This window comes from Plectropomus leopardus, chromosome 5, assembly GCF_008729295.1.
Source record: "Plectropomus leopardus isolate mb chromosome 5, YSFRI_Pleo_2.0, whole genome shotgun sequence".
NCBI classification, from domain to species: domain Eukaryota; kingdom Metazoa; phylum Chordata; class Actinopteri; order Perciformes; family Serranidae; genus Plectropomus; species Plectropomus leopardus.
In genome coordinates, this window is record NC_056467.1 from 21,764,312 (window position 1) to 21,788,698 (window position 24,387).

At 39.3% G+C, this 24,387-nt stretch overlaps 1 protein-coding gene across 4 annotated transcripts; it reads left to right on the forward strand.

Annotated features, from left to right (window-relative positions):
* The first annotated feature begins 1,603 nt into the window (after positions 1-1,603).
* On the forward strand, positions 1,604-23,347 carry sytl2b (synaptotagmin-like 2b). Of its 4 annotated transcripts, none has more exons than XM_042487134.1 (20): positions 1,604-1,696; positions 4,039-4,207; positions 7,620-7,780; positions 8,587-8,698; positions 10,173-10,221; positions 10,332-10,449; positions 10,860-11,289; positions 11,377-11,588; positions 12,141-14,507; positions 17,416-17,529; positions 17,617-17,667; positions 17,757-17,851; positions 17,946-18,062; positions 18,329-18,498; positions 19,245-19,347; positions 19,479-19,640; positions 19,867-19,951; positions 20,037-20,139; positions 20,599-20,804; positions 22,444-23,347. In XM_042487134.1, exons 2-20 carry the CDS (start codon positions 4,041-4,043, stop codon positions 22,590-22,592), a joined length of 4,971 nt encoding a protein of 1,656 aa, XP_042343068.1. In that variant the 5' UTR covers positions 1,604-1,696; positions 4,039-4,040; the 3' UTR covers positions 22,593-23,347. The 4 variants fall into 4 exon arrangements, with proteins under 4 accessions (XP_042343068.1, XP_042343071.1, XP_042343070.1 ...); XM_042487137.1 differs by having other exon boundaries at positions 17,802-17,851; XM_042487136.1 differs by having other exon boundaries at positions 10,347-10,449.
* The last annotated feature ends 1,040 nt before the right edge of the window (positions 23,348-24,387 follow it).

The window sequence follows — 24,387 nt, forward strand, 5'->3', positions numbered from 1 at the left end:
GAGCTGTTGGGCCCCGCCCAGCCTCTCATTCCTCCCCCTCTCTGTTTACACCGTTACCATCTTACCTCAGTTCGTTGTGTGGGGACTACATACAAAGTAATTCAGGAAACTGCACCTTGTGAACTAAATAGCTGAAAAAAGACAGGCCTTAAAAGAGTCCACACAGGAAAATCACCGTGATATTATGCTGTAGGTGTGCAGATCTGTGATCACCACATTCCTAGACAAATTTAAAATCAAAGTGGATTTAGTCACATCTAGTGGTGAAGTTGCAGAACTAAAACTTGCAATGCAAACATGCTTATTAGCCTCTCTACAACACGCTGAACTCTGTGGAATACCAACCGCTCTATAAGTGGATATAAATGGCTCATTGTAGGGTAACAAAAACACAACAGTTCTTAGTTTCTGGCAATGATACATTAACACACAATGGACATTTAACTAAATTAAGACAAACCATACCTGAGGTTTGTCCAGTCAAACAGTAGGCACTTTCACCTAAGGTTGTAGCTAAATGCAGATTGTTTTCTCAGTTAATGGACAATATATCACAATTACCTGAAGCCCAACATCTGAGGTGCTTAAATAAGAGAATATCTGGATTTTTCTATTTAAAAAAAAATGACTCCAATTAATAATTTTTATCAATATTGTAGATATTGTCGATTAATAGGTCAACATACACTCTTTGTCTACTTTCACCAACTCAAGCTACTAATTATCAAATGGATATTCTGGGAATATTAGGAAAATTCACACAGTTTAATCCTGTCAGTTCTCACATAAAAACACATATTCCAACACTAAAAAAACCCTAACAATAAAGATAACCAAAAAAGTAAGAAAGCAAACATATTAATAAATGAACTTTATATTCTTTATATAACATGAATATTCCCACTTTCTGCACTATTTTGGCAGGGCACAAGCCAAAAATGTTCTCATGCCAAAAGTTTTTCTCTCTTATTTAAATTGGTTTTGTTTTGTTTTTAACCACTCGCACAATCATGCAGTGGCCTAATTCACAGTTTATTCATCCAGAAGATAAACTCATCTCTCAACAAGACCTAAGAGAGCAGTGTCCCACATGGAGTCCACCATTTTTAAAACTGGGACACCAAGGAGGATTCCCCAGCTCCTGTCAGAGTTTGGTTTCCAGCTGTTTTTGTTTGTCCTCGGATGAAAAACAAACCAGCAGGGAACAAAACCACAGAGGTATCTAAAAAGTGATCAAGACGAATCAGGGTCACAGTGGGAATACTGCCTGTGTACTTTCAACACATTTGTAAGGCCAAACTTGTTTGTACTGCGGGCAATGAAGCATGTTTGAGATACCGCAGGTTCTCCCGGCCTGCCTGCCCGTCTGTGGGGATGTTCACACCCTTTTGTCAAACACACTGCTGATATCAACACGTGGAGACTGAGGACACCTGCTGGACGCCACCTGTCATCACAGCACGGATGACAAACGTACCTGAGTGAAAAAAGCTGCTTGCTGCACATCAGGTCCTCCCCATCTCCACACAGAGTCCGCCCCCCTGTCCTCAGCTCCTGTCCGGGGAGTCAAGCTCATCCGGCAGCAGATCTGTGGAAGAAGAAAACACTTCAACACCTACTTCAGCTGCTGTCTGTTAACACATGAGGATGGGAGTTACAGGAGCCGTTTGTTACCAGCCTGGAGGCATCCTGTGAGGTAGGAAACACGCTCTGAGTCATTGCAGGTAAACTTGTGTCAGTTTTACAAACCTTTGCTTTACCGTATTAATTAACACTAAAGTTTGGGCTAAAAAATATAACAGAAAATGTTATACGTCACATGATTTTAACAGTGGAGGAATGTAACTCAGTTTATAGTTAATCTCAGGGGGAAATATTGTAATTCTTATCACACTACTTTTTAAAAATAATTTTTGTTACTTTATAGATTCAGATGAAAAAAAGACAAAGAAACTAATAGATTATGATTCAATATTATAGATTAAGCTACAAGGCAGTATATAATTTTAAATTATAACCTACTGCCATACTGCAGTATTTAGAACTAGATGAGTCCTACCTTTACCGGTTGCAAGAATAAAAGTGATGAACTCATTAATGCATTGAACATTGTGATGCAGTAATGTAAATTATTCTTTTATTCTACATATTGAGTACTTTTACTTTTGGTATTTTATATATTTTGCTAGAACCTTTGTACCTTTACTTAAGTAACATTTTGAATGCATGGCTGAGTATAATTTTTTTATCTTATTACTACTTTTAGATGAGTGGAAGATCTTAGTACATCCCTCAATACTGGGTTAACCTATTTCTAACCCTTACTTATGACAACCTATTCTGGAACTTATGTAAAAACAAGTTAAACTACTCTAATATTCAAGGTAAAGATTTATTCAGTTCTGGACACTGGTAAAAACTAATATATGTTCAATAAAGTCAAATTTGACAGGAAACATAATAAGCTAAATTAAATTGAGTGTACTAAAGACAGAATAACTTGTAGACCAAACGTTTTCCCCAGCTTGTTCGCTTTTATCGGAGAATCTGAAGCTGCACAAAGACATGTATGATTTAGACGCTGTATCATTTTACTGTCGAGCGCTGTATAACAAAGATAACTAGAGACCATCTGGAGATGGGATCACTCCAGCAATCCACAACTTGAAGCAAAGTAGACCAGGGGCGTAAATGTGGACAGGCAACGGCCCCTTCCTGCTTCTTACCCCCTTCCTCTGGCCACTTTGCTCCGTCTACACTCATTTTTGAACTTGACTTTCCCTGTGATCACAAGCACACACTTGTTTAATTTTGTGACTGCATCTTGAGGGGGTTTAGACGCTCCGTGTTCCCGTTACAATTGGCGTCACCTGGACCACATTTATCTATGATGACACACAGACTCACGAGGTGAAAACACCAGCAGTTGTGACGTTGTTGCGGCTGATCGAAGGTTGCTCTCAAACAAAACTATTCAGTCAGTTTGTCTATAGAACTCCTACCTGTTGCTTCAACAACCAGCTCCCTAAATAAACACGCAAAAGTAGCACACGGGATATATTTAAACAGCGTAGCTTATGGTGTAGAAGCAGTGGTGAAAGAAGTACTCAGGTCCTTTTCTTAAGTACATAAGTACCATGAGAAAACTGTAGTTAAAGTATCTAAAGTAAAAGAAGTTATTTATATTTCATGAAATTGTTAGATTTTTAACACAGTTGCATGATGCGTGAGCAGCATTACACCGTTTTGTCCAGTGATTCCCAGCTTGAAGTTCGGGCTCCTCCAAAGGGTCACAATATGAATCTGAGGGGTCATGTGATAATTAATGGCCGATAGAACAAAATTCTTTTTTTGTGTGTGAAATATTGTGTCATTTGACTCATTTGGGCCTAAAAAGTTTACCTAAATGACACAATCTGAGAAGTTTGTTGAGAAGCTATGCTTCACTTGTAGCTCCATTTGTGGACATCAGAAATGTGGCACAAGGCCCCAAGAAGTCACCTCTCCTTTTATTTGTAGGTTGTCCCAAGCCAAAATGATTGGAAGCCACCAGTTTGTTGTATTTTATGAGCTCATCATAGGGTTTTTTTTATGTAAAATCTGTCAGGTAACGAGTGGCATTACTGTAGCTACCATATGACATAGAGTGGTAAAAGTAAATATCCCTTTGTGAAGTACATGAATAACGTAACATCACATGGATACAGTAAAATGCAAGTACCTCTTGAGTATGGTCTTGAGTTAATCTACTTAGTTTCCTTCCACCACTGTTTCTGAACCAATAAAGTAGCTAATAATTCACGTGTCACTTTACAATCATTTGGTGGAATTGTTGGAAAGGCTTCAGGTGTTGCAGATGTTTCAGAGGCCTGTTGGTAGGAAGTCACAGTAATTTGATGGTTATGTATGAATGTCATGCTGTGGTTTTGGTCACTTATTTTAGAAACGACTCACCAAACAGCAGCTGTAGACTGTAAAATATGACAGCTTTTTAGGATCTAACAATGTGAATTTGTCAATATATGACTTACCTGACAGTGATGGATCCAGCCGGTGGCTGCTCCATACTTGCTTGTTTCAACACCTGCCCGCTGAGAGGAGGAACCATGATCGACCTGAGCCACCTGACGGAGGAGGAGCAGGGGATGATAATGACGGTGCTGAGGAGGGACGCCGAACTGAAGAAGGCTGAGGAGGAGAGAATCAGGTAGGAATATGTGTCAGCTTCTGACATCCTTCAGTTGTTTTTTTTTGAAGGAACAGATTTGTGGTGATTTACTGACATCTAGAGGTAAGGTTTTCATTTCAGATTGTACCAGCTGAACCCTCTCCTTCTTAGAATTCCTTTAGTTTTTTGTCAAGGAGGTTTTTACCAGCAGTAATATCTGCAGAGGTGTCTTCTTCTCCAAAACAAATGGATCTGGTGATTACAACCAGTAAAAACATTGAATATAGCAGTTTCATGAACTCAGCATGTCGGAGAAGGACCTTTAGCCTAGCACCTGCTAATGCCGCTCATCTTTTTTCTCCGACAATTTAAGATTCAGACGTTTACCACAAGTCAAATTATCCACAGAGGTTTCTCCCTCGCCAAAACAAATAGACCAGGTGATTTACAACAGTAAAAACATTGAATAAAGCAATTTCACGTTAAGAATTACTATTTTTCCAAGGCTCCTGTCTCGGAGGGGCGGCTAACTACAGTGGGCGGAGCAAACATGTGAATGGCCCTATCTAGATCCAGTGTTCGGTTTGTCCGTTCTGGGCTACTGTAGGAACATGGTGGTGCAACATGGCGATTTCTGTGGATAAAGACCGCTCCCTATGTGGATACAAATGGCTAATTTAAGGTATTGAAGGCACAATGTTTCTTATTTTCTGGTGATTATCCACCAAAGAAAACACTCTTATTACACTGCATTCAATTTCTGCCAATATATCCCCCTAAAAAACTACACACTTGACCTTCAAGTTGGTTGCTGCAGTTGATGTCTGCATCCATCTCGAGTTATTTGACATGAGGTGACATGTTGCGGGTGACATTTAAGCTAATGTCATTTTAATGATTAGTCCTATCGCCTGTTTTGTGAAAAGGGGTCTTTGTGGGACAGTAAGCATGCTGGAGCAAAATAATACTTGTCAGGTCCATAATGGAATAACACAATAACAGCTTGGCCGGATGCAGACTTCGCGTCCATCACTGAGAGACCTCAATGTGAGATGGGCAGTTAGATTACAGCCAAGTTGATGTTCACTCATGAGAGAGGATCATGCTGCTCTGATGGACAAGAATAGAAACCCTTAAAGGCCTCGCTGATGAGAGACACCTCACCTGTGACGAGCGTGATGCCTGACAGCCTAAATTTAGCTTATATTTAAAATCAGCTGTCCCCAAGCACCTCTGGGAGTGGTCAAACATTCCTCTTAGTGTATATTCAAGGCTTGTTAAGACAAACAAAAGGGGCAGTATCTTTCCTGATCCCTCCCATGTGCAGAAACGCAAGAAAAACTTCTTCTTTCCCAATAAAAATGCAGTCATGCTTGTAAACTAACATAAAAAATCCTCTTTGAAGACTCTTTCATTCACAAGAGTAAAGAATGTCTTCAAACAATGTGCTTTTCATTGTGAGTTTAATGGAATTGGCCAGACACTTTTTTTATCAGCAGGAGGCTGAATGCTGGCTGTGTCTCGGCTGGTCTGCTGTAAAAGGATTAAGCCAACAGCCTGTAATAATGTGCTACTCTTTATTCACATGACCGCTGTGCTTCTCTGTCAAGAGGAAAGACGAGTTAGAGCGGTCACTTCCCTTTGATTCAATTTGAGATTGATGGGAATGTTTTCTGAATTCCTTCCTTCAGACAGATCATGTGCAACTATGTAAAGCTGGTGTTGGAGTATTAAAGGGAAGCAGCAAAGATACTTTGCGTCATAAAAGTAATATTAAATATAAGATTTAACTTTGTTAAACTGAGTTCCTTAAGTGCCTCAGGAGATTGAAAATGTTCTAAAAGATTAAAAATAGACAACAGATGAAACAACCAGTAATAGAATAAAATATATCAAATAAAAAAGTAAAAAACTACATCAAGTTGAGCAGAAATTCAAACGTCAGTGTGACGCCAGAAAGAGATTACATTTTGATTGGAATGAAAATTGGGTTGGCAATTATTTCAAATGTCTAATAACGTTAGAATTTCACTTTGTTTGTACGTAATGTAAACACTAAGAGGTTTTGTCGATGTTGGGTTTTGTGCGAACTGTCATTGTTCTACATTATAATTAGCACAAGATATATGAAAGACTGAGTTTCAGTTACTTAAAAAAAAAACAAAATATCAACATCATTTGACATCAATATTCTATATTTTATTTTTTATTATTATTTTCTTATTATTTAGATTTTTATTGTTGCTTTTTATTATAGAATAGCTGGAGTGTGACGGGAAATGGCAACATGTTCTCATTCTAACTCCCCAAACACTGACTCTTGGTTAGTGGACCTCCACAGTACCAGTTTTGGATGTCTGGGGATAAATACATTGTGTCTTTACAAAATAAACTTCAGTTTTCAGTAACAGTAACCACCCCTTGCATACACTGTATTTTTTACAATGTAGGAAAAACACTATGGTTTACTTCCCTAGGCTAACAAAAGCCCATAGTTTGTTTTTTTAAAAAAAACTTCCTGGTTTGGCTTAAAATAAGTTTATTACTAACGTTAAGTAGCGTCACATGAAATATGTCATGTGATATACGTCACTAGCATAGCAGGCTACCTATACTAGCACAATACGTTGTTATTGACACACAGGACACAAACAGCGAGGTCCCAGGTGAAAGTCCAGAGTTTGTATGAGCCATCCCTCCAGTCCCTTTTTCAATCTTTATACTACAGCTGTTGCCAGCAGCGTCAGAAAAAGACGCTTCCCAGTAAATGTCATAATGCTGCTGAGGGTGCCTGTGTGCCTACCACCAATAGCTACCAACCAATCGCTGATTAGCTGGGACTGAGGCAGGGTTGTAAAGGGGGACAGAGAGGGGGAATGACATGCAGCAATGGGCCACAGGTTGGAATTGAACCTGCGCCACTGCCAAGGACTCAGGCAACATGGGGTTGACACTATAACAAGTGAGCTATTGGTTGCCCCATTCTACGTCAAATAGACGTTTCCATTAGACACTATCCTGACACTGAGTCGTGATCACTCAACGTCACAACATAAATTCAACCAAATATCAATGTCTAACATCGATGGTGACAAGCTGGGTTCATTCATGCAGCGTGAAATACTTCCATTCACCCTGTTGTAGTTTCTCTCTTCTTTGTCTGCCTTTAGCTTCATATTTCACCTCATATTTAAATATAAGTGCTGCTCAAACCGAATCAAAAAGGTGTCAGATTCTCCATTTAGCACAGCCTAAAGTAAGCATTGTCTAGTATATTTTCATTCACAACAGAGCATGTTCTGAATATCCTGTTTTCAATAACTTTCATTCAGTGAGAAATGCCACTCAGCTAGAACTAACAAGCTGCTTTATATTACAGTTTGTGACAGTGCAGAAAAACATCTTGACTTAAGCATTGTGTACATGCGTCTCCTTTGTTATTCCTCTCCAGGAGACTGGAGAAACTACTGGATAACGGCTCGCAGTCGGACGCTGAGCTGAAGTACCTGACTGGAGAGTGGTTTTACGAGGCCAAGTCTCGCAGACACATGGACAAGATCCACGGCTCAGAGATCATCCTGGCCTCCATGAAACAGAGGAAAGCTGGTCTAGGTGTGTTCGTTCTACACTGTTTACAAAGGGCTTGTATTAACACACATGTTCTGGCTCCATTGGTGAACCGAGCACTGTTTAAACTTATTATTCAGGAGCAGGTTATATCTTCAGAGGTATTATCACAATTGTTGAGATGTTGTCTGTTTGCCTTGAAGGATGAAATGTTTCCCCGGGGCAAAACCAAAGTTCAAATCCAGTCGTTGCACTGACATGGCCTCCACAGTGGACTTAGTGTACATTATAGAAGAGAGGATTAGAGTAGAAGAAGAGTAAAGCAGCAAGATTTGTGAAAATACTGGATTTGGTTTAAGGATAAAACATTTTGCTGGATACCAGTAGAAAATTTAACTTTTAGATTTTTACTCAAAGGTTTACAAACATATGGAGGTCAAACATGGGGCTCATCCGACCTCCCTGCTTCCAGAAATGGCTCAACGAGGTGGTTGTAATAATACAGATGGGGAGGATACATTTTGGCTGATAAGTTTACTAAAATCTGGCATCCATTCATTGACTATTTAAAATGACATACAATTGCAAAAGCTTAGTCATGGGCTGAAGGCTGGATGTATGTTTTTTCTGGCACATGTTTTTTAAATTTTTTTTTTCTTTATCGTCTTTTCTTGAATGAGATGGAGTTACTTTCTTGCTTTTTGTTATATGTGAAATATCTGTATGAACATGTTGGTTTTGTTTACTTTTTGTAAAGCTGGAACGTCTGCCCACAATCCAAATAATACAGAATTTAAAAATAAAGAATATTTTGAATATAAGCCCCTGTAAACTTGGCTCCTCTGTTGCAGACGGTTCTCTCAGAATGGAACGATCTAAAACACCCAGCAGTCAAGGTTCAGATGGTGTCCCTCCGCCGAAACCTGCCAGATGTTTTGAAGGACTACAGCCACAGAAAATCAAGTACACTATCCTTTCTTATTCATAAATTTACCTAACTGTTTGTCTTTTGCCTCTTCATTTTATTTTTCCCTTATTGACCACCATGGCATTGCTCAGCGCGGTCTGAGGAATGGTGTGCCACCGTATGCGTCAGAAGACAGAAATAACTCGATACATTTGAAATACTGGAGCGGCTTCTCTCTCACGCTTTTCCTGACTATCAGTGTATACAGTATTTTTTTTAAGTGTGTGCAGTGTGTGTGGTGTCTTGTGACTCAACCTGTGTAAACATAGGTGGTGCTGACTGCCGACTGGGAATTTGTCTGTTTTATAGGCCGACAGCAGCTCCAGCTCACAACACTGCAGGATGTGGTCTGACATATTCAAGGATTAACAGCAAAGTCAGCAAAGTGTTTAACTCAATAGAGCTCTCAGCATAATGCCTCGGAATGAGAAGAGGCAGAAATGTTGTCAAAGTAACAGGATTACTATGACAAAATGTGTTTACAGTGTGCTGCTTTGTCTATCAGACTATTTAATTAACTTTGTACCAAATTGGGTCAATATTTTATTTGCCAAACTGCTGTATTTTGCATAGAGGGCTACATATTTCCTAAACACAGAATAGACTCAAAACTGTAATTGTCGTAACTCTATTTACGGCTTGATAATGCTACTGGAGGCTCTGCAGTGTAGATCCTGGGTTTCTATTACAGCATCACATGAATTTTAAATGCAATCAAAAAATTAAGACTGCTTCCCGGTAATATGAATCATCTTTTTCACCCAGAAAATGCTAGATATTGTGAGTTAATCTTATCGAGTGCTCTTTCATACTTTTGGTCAGTCAGGTTGGGTCTTTCTCTTTGATATGAGTGTTATTTACGAGTCAGCAAGCCCCAGTCATGCACACTACGGTATACTTTGGAGAAAAAAACTTTGCTGCTGAGATTGGGGGATTATAAGACAATGGCTGCCCGGGCACAGACATCCAGAGGCCCCATCACCTTTCTACATAGAAGCAAGAAATCACAGAGTTCGTAGTTGTTCTGCCTCTTTTTGTTGTTGTTTTACAACTCTTTGCAGTTCTTTAATGTCTCTTAGTGAGTACATTTTTTTATGTCTCTTTGTAGTAAATGTATGTCTTTTGTAAGTGTTCTGGGTCTCCTAGTAGAAAGTTGAGTCTCAGCATTTGCTTTGCATCTCTTTGTGGTTGTTTTGCCTGTTTTTATTGTCACTGTCAGTCTCTTTATGTATCTTTGAAGCTATTTTTGCATCTATTTGTAGTCGTTTTGTGTCTCTTTGTGGTCATTTTGAGTCTCTTTCTGTTCAATACGTTTCTCTGCGAGGGAAATTTTCAGTAATCCACCCATGCTGCCAAGATGTTTATTAGCAGGCACATCGAGTTAAACTGCACTTAATCTGATGCTTTATAGGGCATCAGATTTAATTTAAATTCTTTCCTGACTAAACATTTCAATTGTTTTTCCCACAGCGATGCAGAAAAAGAAAATCTAAATTCAACGGTCCGCTCTCCAAGAACGGTATGTGTTACAAAACAGATCAACCTTTCTACATAAATGTTTTTCCTTCCTTTTGGTGCAACCTTGTTTTAGTGATTTACAGCCCTTGTAATGTTAAACATTATTTATAGTCTTTTTCTTTCAAGCCGAGGCACAACCCTTTCAACCGCGCTTCCCTTATTGTTGTTGAGCCACCTGAAAATGTTGATGACACGCCAATCAGCCGAGACCAGGAGTCATCTGTGACAGGTTTGACCTGAAGCACATTCATGGGGCTGTGAGGTAGAGTTTGACCACAAAAAAAATGTGCGATCAGACAGCAGCACAAAACTGAAGTCTTAGTCTGAGCCTTTGTTATTTTTTTCAATTATTCTGTACTTGCACATCCAATGTGTCATAAGATGTCAAGAAGCCACAGGCTTATACAAATAAACCTTCTCTCAACTTAAGGAGAAAACCAAACAATAATAACAATGTAAAAATATAAAAAATAAGATAATCAAACATAATTAAGAAAAAAAAACCACATGAAGCATACTGAGCCGAAAAACGAACCTATGAGTGAACATGTAACAAAATACAGAGAGAAACTGACCCGTTTTGTTTTGTAATAATGTAATAATAATATATGAATGAATTTCTTCTGTCGTTTCCCTCAGAGCCCATATCTCCACTGAAGATCCAACCAGCAGAGGCGAGTCAGACTTCAGGGGGCTCTGTCACATCAGAGGGCTCCTCTGTAGGTTTCAGACCAGTGCCAAAGAAGAGGACATTTCTCTCAAGACAAACGTCTTGTCAGTTAGAAAGCACCCACCTGGTGTTAGACACTCAGGGAGGGTCAGTGGGGATTGTTCCCGCCCCAAGACGGAGCCTCCAGCGAGGGTCCAGTGAGAGCTCTAACCAGTCCTGCCTGAAGGGCCAAGATGAAATGTCTCAAAAAAGTGATGTTTCTTATCAAGTATCTCAGTCTGCTCAGCCATCCAAACCTCTAGATGAAATCTCCCAGCAGCCACTTTGTGATGTATCTCAGGTTTCGTCTAATTCCAGTGTGGAGAGAGAAAGGAACCTAGCTTCTATAACAAGAGACCGGTTAGTGGAAGATTACTTCAGTAACCCCAAAACTGTAACACGTTTTTGTTATCTTTTCACTGTAACTCACAATCTGCATCATTTCAGACCAGCCACATACACGAGGAGTGATGCGTCAACAGACAGAGAGATCCCACAGAAGAACAATGCACGAGATGATTGGACACAAAGAGAATATGAGGCGTCGAACACTGTCGTTCTGCAAACCGGCAGCATTCAGGATTCAGACGGAGGAAACAACAGCAGCGTAGGAGGAGCAACGAGGCAGGAAGAGCTGAGTTTACCCCAAAGCACTGTGGGTAAGTTCAACAACAGGAAATAACTCTACTGTAGCAAAAAGTATGCTTTAACTCTGCATCAAATGTCAACTGCCATAATACATAAAATGAAGCAATGGCTACTTGATTTCTAAGCAATTCAACTTCAAAAGTGACTTTATCTATCAGGATTGTTTCATTTTAAGGATTTTTAGAGGTTTCAAAAAGCAAAAGTTTGCAATGTTTCCAAAGAAAAAAGCAAACACAGAGATAAGTCAGGAAAAAAAAAACAGGCATCATTTTGAATGTAACAAATAATATTTCTTTCTTGTTTCTTTAATTAAGTAATTAATCTTGTGACCGCTAAGACTTTTCTTGGACTGAAATTCTATTGGTTCGATCCACAATTATTTACAAGAATAACCATTCTGATGTGTAAAACACTGAACTGCACTGCTTAGTGAAAACGAGGCTTTAGTCTGGTTAATTAAAGAGAAAGCCCTTAGGAAATGAGGCAAAACAGACGCAGCATCGAAACACGTATCTCCCAGATTTCTGATTTATTTTATTGTGTATCCATATCTCTCATTTCAGATCCAGAACCACCAGTATCTTATGATCTCAACTTCATTGATATGTCTGATCAGCAAGTGCCGAAGAAATCAAGTCAGAAACACGCGTTTCAATTATCCACGCAGTCCACCAGTCCCACTGGTGATGAGGACTCCATTGCCAAGGTGCTGGACTGGTTCAACCGCAGCACAGACAGCCTTGAAGATGATGGTCCAAAGGTCACAAAGAGCTCTGTTAAACATACAGAAATCAGCAGAGGTGAAGATTCATTACGACAGGATGTTGGGGATATAATAAGTGATAGAAAGAATGAAACTCTTGAAATGAGGAGAAATCCCTTACAAAGACAGACCACTGAGGCTTTGGAGTCAAGAGCAACAGACAGAACAGGCAACAGGGAAGTGATCGAAACACAAGAAGACGGTAGCAAGGATAACAGAGAAAGAATGCGGCCAGCAGAAGTTAAAGATAATACGGATGAAAGCCAACCACCCCAAATCTCTCATCTGATGTCATTCTGGGAGAAAAGCAATCCAGGACCTAAAATTCTTATCAGCAAATCAAACACACCTGGCGACAAAGGACGAAAACCTGTTCATCTCTCAGCAGAGAAAGACGAGAAGAGAGTGAACAAACCTTACAAAGCACCTGATATGCCCTCTGTGCCCGGAATATACAATGAGAAGGGAATTTATTATACGGACCAAAAAAATAATGGGGACGATGCACAGTTAAATAATAACCAAGAGGTAGACAGTCTGGTTATGAATACTTATGACCCAAAATACAACTCAGATTATTTAAAATCAGCAGCCAGACAGATAGCTGACAGAAGAGAATCAGACACAGAGATTTTATGTGTAAGTCCACAGCCTAAAACACCAATCAACCTTCCACAACCTGACAGTATTTCCCAATCAAGAGAAACCACACTGCAAGACGAACTGTCCAGAATTGTTCCTGTATCTCAGCTGGAGATGGATCTGGACTCTGATAAGTTCTGTTCATCCAAAAATACCCCCTACATGGACTACAAGAAAGGCAATATACAAGTCACCTCCAGAGCACAAATTTCAAGTGAAGATGTAAAGACGAGGGACAGTGAGGATAAAAATGTGCAATCAAGCATGTCTCCTAAACGAAAGGAGGATAAAGACAGACTAAATAGTCCTCGCTCAAACAGACAGAGCATATCGCATCAAGAAAGTACTGCAGAGAAGATAAAGCAGCTCAAATCTTTCTGGGAGCAGGAGGGGAACAAGCCTACATTTTACACTGGGAAACCTAAAGCTCTTGGGGATGGTAGAGTCGCTCGTGGTTCAAATCAGGCAAAACTGAATAAAAGATACACAAAGTCGGAGTTTGATCTGACGTCAGTTGGAAACGATTATGACAGTGATGAGGACCCCTCGGCAAGAAATCATCCTAACTTTACTGTTCTTCCTTTGAATCAGAGAATAGAAAAGTCGTCCCCTAATCTGGGCACGAGCCGAGCACAATTTAATACTCTGCGTGAGTTTTGGGGTGATGCAACATCAGATAACAAGGGACCATTTCCCTTTGACAAACCCAAAAGTCCAAAGAGGAAAGAGCCGATAAAATCTCAGCTTTCATCTCAGGAGTTAAAGTGTGGTGACCCAGAGATATCAGAGACAACACGACCAGCTCTCATGAGGTCATCTCCACCTCTTCCGAATCGATCAAAGCTGCCTCATGATAGACAACCGGGGTCAAGAGCAATGAATGGCGGCAAAAACAATCTGTCTCATTATACGACAGCTGAGTCCAAAAGGAGCTCTAAAGACTCAAATAAAGAGGAGAAATCCACAAAAGTAGTAAGCAGCCCTGGAAGAGAGATTCGTTCTCCAAAGAGCAGAAAAGACAGCTTTAGCAATTCGAGTAGTCGTGGAAGTTCCATGCGTCGTGCCACTAGCATGTTCGCTCTGAGCGTTCCTGACAATGAAGAGCTTATAATCGATGTAAGCCCCGTCCACTCCCACAGCAGAAAGCAGAGGCAGAATGCAGAGAAAGGCGCCTCGCCAAAAAGATCACAAGAGGATACTGAGACTCTGACACCACGTGCACGGGCATGTGTGCCAAGAGACTACCGGCATTACCTGGGCATGACAGATGACAGCAGCGTCCACACCTCCCTCGCCCCAGCTGTGAAGGATGAGGGGCCAGAAAGGAAGTCTGGGTATGAGTTTGACGTGAGCATGCCGATGAGGACCAGCACTCCAGTGAGCTCCGAGGAGCGATACACCAGGAGGGGCGGCAAGACAAGCCAGCGCCCTCTGTGGACAAACTACAGCAGCTCAGACGCGGGTCAGGAGTCATCTGTGAGCAGCACGTCTGATACCCGGCCCACCTCGAGGAACAGTTCAACCCGTAAGCATTAAAATTCACTTTTTTTGTTTTTTTTTTACAGGGTAGTACAAATAACTTAAGCTGTTATGTTACCGTAAAGAAACTCTTGAAACTGCAATTTTCATCACAGTCCTGTATGTAGATAGTGATGCACCCTTTAGCAGCAGTTTGAGATGACCCGAGGAACTGCTGTAGTATAAAAAGGGAAAAAAAGTTCACAGTGGGTGGGCGGGAGTGGAGGTGTGTCAAACAAACTCCAGACTTTGACCCGGGAGACAACTGTTTGTGTCCCATTTGAAACCAAAAGTAAATTGAGTCATTTTAATGTGATATTTGAGTATGTGTAGCATGCTATACTAGTGACGTATGCCACATGACATGTGATGTATGTCAAGTGACTTCATTTTACATTATTAACAAACATACTTTTTTAGGCCACACCATTTTTTTAAACTAACCATGTACTTGTATTTCCTTAACCTAAGTAAAGCTAAACATTTTTTTTACCTACATTCTAAGTTAATTTCGAAAAGAGATTGTATGCATTTAGCAAGTGAAAACTGCACACTTTCTGTAAAAATAGGTTAGTTTGGAAAGACACAGTGCATGTGATACTGGTAGGGTACCTAGAGCGTCATTTGACATTAGAGTTTGACATTTGTTGCCACTAATTAAGAGGTTGTATATTACGAGTTGTAAGTGTGAAATGTTGGTAAGTTAAAAGTTGGTATTTAGTATTCTAATAACTTTTACGATGTTTTCCCATGTAAAAAGAAAACAGTACAATACAGATATACAATAAAATATACAATTAAAAATTTAAATGTATTTTTAGAGAAAGAGAAACAAAGATTGCAGAGATTTTTCTAATCACATGAAAGGCTGTTCCATTTATATTAAAGAACTAAGATGCTGAGTATTACGCACAGACAGAGAATGATACTAAGCTTGGAATAAAAGTAAAGTAAAAGTAAAATAAAGCAACTTTTGACAAAGCAACTTGTACATTTTGAGAACAAAAAAAAGAAAGTCAAGAATTAAAGTAAACTAAATATCCTATATAGTCAACATTTAACAAATATTTTTCACTTTTTTGAAATTTCATATTTATCCTACATAATTCTAACAATGGATTGAAAATACAGACATTTGTTTTTAAGTAGTGCAACTCCTGCTGTCTGTTTGCAGACTCATGGACAGTTATTATCACTATCCAGCAGTATCCTTGATATCATGTCCGTGTCGGGTTATCTCTGTTGGCAGAGGCAAATATCTATAAACAGTGTACCTGCAGTCAGCTACCCATGTTTAATTTGTGGGCTGGGCGGTGCATTCTGCAGCCCTTGCTTCACTGACACCACACAGATAAAAGACGTGTTTCAGCAGCTCTCAATTTAAGCAGCTTCATGTCCACTCCCTTTAGCTTTGAGGCAGGGGACTAACTTGTGCCTCAAACTGTATTTTAGCGAGTACATACAATTTCCAGAGTTTAATGAATTGCATATTTGATATATTGTTGTTTGGTTATTGTGCAAAGCATTTTATGTTAGCAAATGCCAGTGAAAAATAAGTCTTTTTTGGAGAGGAGTCAAATCAAACTCAAAATATGCAAGTCAATGGCCAAACAAATTACATAATTAATATCATACATTATATATACTGATTGGAATACCTTGGAATATCTTTATGCATTTTGTACATTCATGGACTTATTTTACACAGGTTACCAAAAAAATGCAATGTTGTGTGTACTGAGTGAAAAAAATGTTAACCAGTTTAAACTAATTACTTCAATCCCTATAAATTCATTAAGTTTTCTTAACTCGTTTTTTAAGCAGTTATGTTAAACTGAACTTGATAATTTAATTTGAAAGAAAAAAAATTCATTTATGTGTTACTGACTGAAGTAATTATTTTAAACTGCGTTGCGGTTCTCCTTTTTTAGCTTTTCAAAAGAAAATTAATCAGCTGTTCTAGTTTTTGGTTTTTTTTCATGTTTGTGCAAAAATAGCATTTGCTGGCTCTGGGATCTCCTATTAGAGCTCTGATCAGGCCTAAAAAATCAAGACCGACCCTACATGAACCAGCATGATTTCTGACCTAGCCTGACCCAAGCCTAAACCACTGGAACAGTTCTGGGTCTAAGCCTGATTAAAAACCTGAATTACCACTATAGAAAAAAAAGTTTTTACAAGCTAAAGTCAGTCAAGTCTTTTCAGCGCAGTAGCAGATATCTGTGACAAGGGATGTGCTCATGAAAAGTCTAAGAGCTGTAATGTATTTGGTGCACTGTTAGAATATACTGTTATTCAGAGCCCAGCAGCAGAGTACCAAACATAGTGACAGTCAAGCTTAAGCATTCATTAATTCACATAGAGACCAGGAAACTGCAATGAACCTGACCAGATTTAAGCCCGGGGAAATGAAAGACCCGGCCTAAACCTTGTGGGTCAGGTCGGGCCCATTAGGGTTTGGGCAGAGAATAAAAGCTCTACCGCAAAGTAGAGAATTCACTGCTTTTCTTTTTCTGCCATGAAGTAAATGTGTTTTGGACTGTTGGTTGAACAAAACAAGCCACGTAAGCTTGTGGAGATTGGGATGGACATATTTCACAATTTCCAAATGTTTTAATTGTCTCAATCAACTGATTAATCATTAATTAATAATGTGTAGATGAATCTAGCGTGAAAATAATTGTCAGTAGCAGCCCTTATTATAAGTACAGATACAAGTGTGAGCAGTTAACTTACTCTAGTCAAATAATATCTGCATTCAGACCACACTACAGCTTAAAAAAACAACTCAGATTTTTGCACACTGTTGTCCAAAAATCACTGCTTGGAGTCATGTCAATTATTTGCATGAACCAATATGAGAATGAAAAACTATTAGGTCGTAAGTTTTATTCCCTTTTTAATGCATACTGCAGGGGAATATGATCATGAGGACTTAGACCTTGTAAGGAAAGCATTGAGGCGAGCAGAAGCACGGCCTAAAAGCCTGGCTAAAAGTGTGGAGGACATCACAGCATCCTTATCACCACGTGAGCATTTTTCTAAACCTCTATGTCAAAATGTCCATATGCACGGATCATTTGGCAATTGTGATTCACTTCAATTGTTTTCCACAGGACAAGAACGAAGGCAAGACCCAACTGATGAATCCAGACGCATTAGTGACGGTAAAACATGCCTAATATGTTTCATTACGGATGTTTTTACAAGTAGTTGCAAACTATTGTGTCTTCTGCTTCCCAATCAACCACTCTAGTTTCATCCATCCCATCGTATTCTTCATCCTTATATTCGGATCTAGAGCAACTGAAGAAGATGAGCAAATCAGTTCCTTCATTCTTACAAGAGGAGGTAAAACTACCCCTGCATCTTTTAGTCCTGTCGGTCAAAGCTTGCTCTGCATCCCTGTGCACAGAGCTTTCTGCGCCTGCTGTCTGTGTTTCAGGACCTTGGCAGAGACAGTGACTCCATCTACGAGGACAGTGACCTCCATGGAAGACTAACGATGAGCAGCTCTTTGAGTAACCTCACCAGCTCCTCTGGCATGGCGACTTCGTCTTCTGTATGTTCAAACACAGCAGCATGCATCGCTAACGCATTAGCATGCTTCACATTAAAAAACTGCTCTTCTAACCTGTGCTGCCCACTGGCTTTGAAAACTCAAAGAGCCAGAGATATCATCTCTATAGTCCATGCATTCTTCTTCCTCGTCCAAGCCTGGCGCCCTCCTTCATTACCCAGAGTGCAACATGACCACCGACAGTTATCATTACAGTTATGAATGATTGTATAAAAAGTTTGCCTACTTGTTTGTGTGTGTGTTCCTAGCTGAGTGGAAGTGTGATGACCATGTACAGCGGGGACTTTGGGAATGTGGACGTTCAGGGAAACATCCAGTTTTCCATCAACTACATCCATAAGCTCAGAGAGTTTCACATCTTTGTGGCTGAGCTCCACGACCTGGCTGCTGTCGACCCAAAGCGGGGCCGTTCAGACCCGTGAGTACTGTACCTGAAATATTCTGGGATCAGATATCTATATCAGTGGTGTCCAAATTTGATTTGAATCAGTGCCAGATTCGACAATGTGAAAAAAACTGTGGGCCATCTGCTTCTATGATGTAAATTGGATCACTAAAAAAATCACAACACAACTATCCACCACTCCTGAAAGCGGTGACCCTCGCTGTCATTCATCGTAGGTGACCATTTGACCTTCTTACCTTTATGAAAACACACTAGTTCTGCCTATTTGGTGCATGTCTACAAACTGTATGATAGACCTGCCCTGAGTGGGAAAAAAACTGAGAAAATGCAAAGACTTGCTTGATTAACCAATATTGTGTGGTGGGCTACATATAGTATTTTGCCAAATTTGAGGAAACTCCCTCAAGGTCATCTGCAGATAATGTGTGATCTTGACCTTTGACCACCAAAATCGAATTAACTCATTGTTGAGTCCAAGTGAATGTTTGTGCAAAATTTGAAGAAATTCCCTCCAGGCCTTGTTGAGATATGGCGCTCACAAGAATGTGCTAGACAGACGGACAGACCACCCAAAAACATAATGCCTCCGGCCTCCTCGGCTATCGCTGACAGACAAATTCAATCTAGGGTTGGCTTTTACTTTCACTTTTGCATGAGATGTATTTTTACAAACAGTAACTGACAGTTCCCACTATACCTTCAAGGTGTGCTTAAAGTTGCTGGGGATTTTTTTGTTTGTTTGTTATTTGCTTTTAAAGATACGTCAAAAGCTACCTGGTTCCTGACAAAGCTAATCTGGGGAAGAGGAAAACATCTGTCAAAAAGAAGACACTGAATCCAACTTTCAACGAGATCCTCAGAGTAAGAAACTACAGATATTAAACCAGCAGTACTAAACCAACACAGACACTTTCCCACAGTGCAATGCTTAATACTTGGCAAGCATGATGAATCAGCAAACAAAAGCCGCTCGCTCTTCCCTGTCCTTACAGTATCGTGTTCGCATGGAGTACCTTCGAACCCAGACGCTCATTCTCTCAGTTTGGCATCACGACACCTTTGGCAGGAACAGTTTCCTGGGCGAGGTAGACGTGGACCTCTCTAAGTGGGACTTTGACCACACCCAGATGAACTACTTAGCCCTGAAAGCAAGGGTAAAAAGAAAAACACATACAGGCTTGCTTTATCTGCTGCGGTTATTTTCTCACCAAATAACAGCAGGTTATCTAAGTATGTGCTCGGCCTCCTCGGAGTCTGTTTGAGCTGTTATATCACATGCACTGTAGTTATTGTGTGACCCGTGCACAAAGGAATTCTGGTGCTTCGTGATGGATTTTGGATCTACCATTTATGTTATTTGTACCCTTTCAAATTTTTCAGACCGCACCCACTCTAGAGCCATCACATGGTCGAGGAGAGATGAGACTAGCCCTGCGTTTCTTGCCACAGATCATCCACAGTGAAGGTCTGCACACAGTTTTATTCTATTATTTAAAAATGTTTGGGGTTTATACACATTTGAATTATTGGTTTGTATTTCTTCTTCAAAGGAACGATTAAAGGGCTTCCAAACACAGGAGAGGTTCACATTTGGGTGAAAGAATGCAAGAACCTGCCTCTAATCAGAGCCGCCATCGACCCATATGTTAAGTGGTATGCACAAAAAGCCGTGGTGAAAGACATTTGAGGAAATACTCTTATCTGCTTTCTTGCGACAGTTAGATGAGAAGTTTGATACCAGTTTAGTCTGTCTGTTAACCCTTTGAACCCTGAGCAAATTAGATTGATTTCTTTCACAAAAAGACTATGAGAAACAAAACAAGAAATTTAAAAAATCTAACAAAAAATAACAAAATTATATTATAATAAAGAATAAGGAAATTTATAAAAACAACAACAATAAAGATGCTACGCTGAGCTAACCCATTCTTAGCTGTAATGTTCGCGTCATATTAAATAGACGTACATGAGAGTAGTATCGTTCTTCAAATTAAACACTCAGCAAGAAAGTAAAAAAGCGCATTTCCCAGAATGTCAAACAAGTCTTTCAAGGACTGAGGGTTATTTCCTGCTGTATTAATCAACATATTTCCTCTTCCCCCTCTTCTCAAGCTTTGTGCTGCCAGACACGAGCAGGAGGAGTCGGCAGAAGACGCGTGTGCTGCGGAGGACAGTGGACCCTGCGTTTAACCACACGATGGTGTACGACGGCATCAGAGAGGCTGATCTATTAGAGGCCTGCGTGGAGCTCACTGTCTGGGACCGGGACAGGCTTGCCAGCAATCTGCTGGGCGGCCTAAGGCTTGGCGCTGGAACAGGTACTAACAGAGGGAGAGATCCATCTCACTTCAAAATACATACTGATGAAAAGTCTGGATCATGTGGAGGAAGTGCTCATTGGCTCAAGCATGGCATTCTTTGATATATATAATAGAAAACTGCTCCTCCTGGAGATAATGTGCTGTTACTGCGATATGAAAACTGTTAATTGAGAAACTGTAAGAGCAGATCTTGCAGAAGTGAGGTTTAAAACCAGGGTTATCTCATTGTGAGGTAACACCAGTGACCACTGAGCCACCAATTCGTTCACTTAATCAAAATGCACTACTTTCTATCTATTCACTTACATTGAGAGAACGATTTTTATACAGAGAATTATTGTCTGTCAAATGACAAAATCTAAACTTAAATTTCTGAGGTTAGTGTTCATCTAGCATAACCTCAACTTAGGGCTTCAACTTGTATTCGTTTTCATCATCGAGTAATCTAGACATTTATTTTATCAATTCAGTAGGTCAGTAAAATGTCAGTAATATATCCACCACCTTTCCCTAATCCCAAAGTAATATCTTATGGTTATTTGTTGCAGCAATACACCAATGTAAAAAATATTCTATTACAAGTTACAAGTTACAGTAAGTCATCCATTCAAAATTCTTTTAATTCTATTTAACAAAAGCATCAAAGGAAAAAATTTGACTGCGCAGAAAAAATGCCCCTGTAAGTAATATATTACATACTTAATACTAGATTGTTAATGCTGGTGTATCAATGCACATTTAGCACTTTACTGCTGTAGGTGATTGTGGTGGAGGTAGTTTTTATCATTTTATACACAGTTTTGTAGTTTGGTCCAGTGGTCAGATGGGCCCCTTTCAACAAGATAAATCTACCAGGTCATGAAATCAATTATGGGGAGAAAGTAAGAAGAAAACAATGTTTTGATACAAATCGTTGGATTTCATTCACAGATTTTTCAGTAATGTTTGCTTTATTTATGAAATACTGGATAATTTGACCTCTTTGAGCTTAAAACACTGTCTTAAATGAAACCATGTGATAAGTGTAATGCTTGTTTTTGTTGTTTTTTTTTTTAATGCCCCCGGGCCGATGACTGCAATGGCTGGAGGCATTATGTTTTCAGGTTGTCTGTCCATCCATACGTTTCATTCTGGTTAATATGATTTCTCAGCAATCTCTTGTGGGAATCTCTTCAAATTTGGCACACATGGCTAGTTGGAATCAAGAATGAATTAATTAAGATTTTGGTGGTCAAAGGTCACTGTGAGCTCACAAAACATGTTTTGGGCCATAGCTTAAGAATTCACACACTAATCATGACAGAATTGAACACAAATGTCTAATAGAATAAAATGGTGAAATGACTACATTTTATATCCACGAGGTCAATGGTCAACTTCACTGCGACATCATAAAAAAAAAAACTTTTCTGGCCATTTCTAAATAAACACATAAGTCAGGAGCAGAAGGGGAGACTTTTGGTTCGATACTGAATTGGCGACACTAATCATGTCCACCTTTTATTGAATTCCTTTAAAGTCTTCACTACATATATAAAACGAGTCTGGACGGACATCAATGTAAACTGCAACTTTACTAGTTGGCGAGTTAGTAATTATAGTTAATGCTTGTATTTGTCTCTTTGTCTTCCTGTAGGCAAAAGTTATGGTGCACCGGTGGACTGGATGGACTCAACTCCCTATGAGGCAGCCCTATGGGAGCGCATGATGACCACCCCGAATGAGTGGGTGGAGGACGTACTCCCATTAAGAGTGCTAAGCTCTGCAAAAACTACTTTCAAATAAGACAAAGTAAACCAAACTGCAAATACACTACATTCTTTGTGAGATATAAACAGAATAAATGAAAGATAAACATATAAATTCAGTCAGGAAAAGCTTCCAAAACCCTGATGAAAAACAAAATAAAGTGAAGACATCGGAGTGAAAAACTGGAATCAACCAGCTGTAATTTTACCCTCCAAAGGTATAACACCCTTTTCCATTAAATGGTGAAAACAAACACCCATGGAGAATAAGTTTTGTATAAATCCAGACACTGGCACAGTTCGAGCTATTCTTGGAGAAATAATGAAGAAGAAATTTAAGACACCCACTGGTCTTTGTGTTTGTTTACGGTGTTCAAACAAAGAATGTCACCGGGAAAAAAATTGAACAAGGAGCTGGATTTTGACTACATCTTTTGACAATTCACACAATATGAAGAAGGTCCACCATTCTGTCTTGTTAAGTGATTTATTTGCCATAATGTGCAACACTATATGTTTAGTCCCTAAATATCTCATGAGCCAAATTATCAAGATCCAATCTCAGTGAGCTTTTATTAGGTAAACATGTGATGGAAAAAAGAGTGGGAACAATAAAAAAAATGTAAATGTTTACTTAACCAGCTGTATCTTCTGAAAACCACACTTTTGTGACTAACTTTTATTTTGACAGTATTGTTATATCAAATTGAATTTGCATACCTGCATGTCTGACACAAAAACTGTTGCACTTACTCATATTAACCATAAGTGAAAGTAAATAAATTAAATGCAAAACGACTTTGAAATGTATTTTTTATTTAGTGATGGAAAAAATGTCAGTGGTCGCTTAGACGTTAACTTGCCGATTGTCTGAGTGACATGTTGGTTTTGATTAGAAAGTTGGTGCACCATGTCTAAATTTTTAATAGTCCTGTGAAATATCTCAAAATCTACTTGGTTTAGCCCTTACCTTCCCTAATTTAGCTGCATCATCAGGTCATGGTTTTATACATTTAGCTCAATTTCTCCATTGTTTATGACCAATTACCTGCAAAACTAGCCTCAGCTTTACTTTGTACTAATTAGCAAATAATAGCACGCTAAGCTAACATCCTGAGCATGGTAAACAAATATGCCTGCTAAACATCAACATGTTACTGTTGTCACAAGAGCAAAGGTGTCCTTTCATCATGTGAGAAGGAAGGTTTGGTGATCCTCCACCTGAAAATCTTGAGTGTCAAACACTTAAATTCCCACATTCTGGTGAATTTTTATGCATCATATTGTATCTTTTCTGTATCAATTAGTGGTGCAATTGTCTTTCATTCTATCAAAATAAAAGTCATCTGCTACTTTTATGTTTTATTAAGCATATGCACACATTCTAAATAATAAGGGACATTTGTCCCCTGCGTCCCCGCTCAAAATATACATATATAACATACTCAATTTCAAATATTGTTAGGGCAAAAATCACAGAAAGTAAATTGACCTTTGTATGTTTTCTGGATTTCCAAAAGGCTTTTGATTGGATAAATAGAGACCTACTTTCGTTAAAATTATTAGAAGCAGGGGTGGATGGCAAATTTTATCAAGCTCTAAAATCAATGTATAGTTGCTCTGTTGCTTGTGTTCAAGTAAATGATCTACAGACTGATTGGTTCAAAACCCCCTTTGGTGTTTAAACAAGGTGATGTCCTTTCTCCTAATTTGTTTTCTCTTTATATTAACGGCCTAGCATATGAAATTAAGAATGCTAATCGAGGAATACACTTGAATGATTTAACTGTGGGTATTTTGTTGTACGCAGAGGATGTTGCTCTGCTGGCTGA

Coding starts and splice junctions, on each gene's coding strand:
- sytl2b (XM_042487134.1), top strand. CDS start 4,041: ATGGATCCAGCCGGTGGCTGCTCCATACTTGCTTGTTTCAACACCTGC. Junction 10,450..10,859: donor CCAGGAGTCATCTGTGACAG/GTTTGACCTGAA, acceptor CGTTTCCCTCAG/AGCCCATATCTCCACTGAAG. Junction 17,668..17,756: donor ATCCAGACGCATTAGTGACG/GTAAAACATGCC, acceptor CAACCACTCTAG/TTTCATCCATCCCATCGTAT.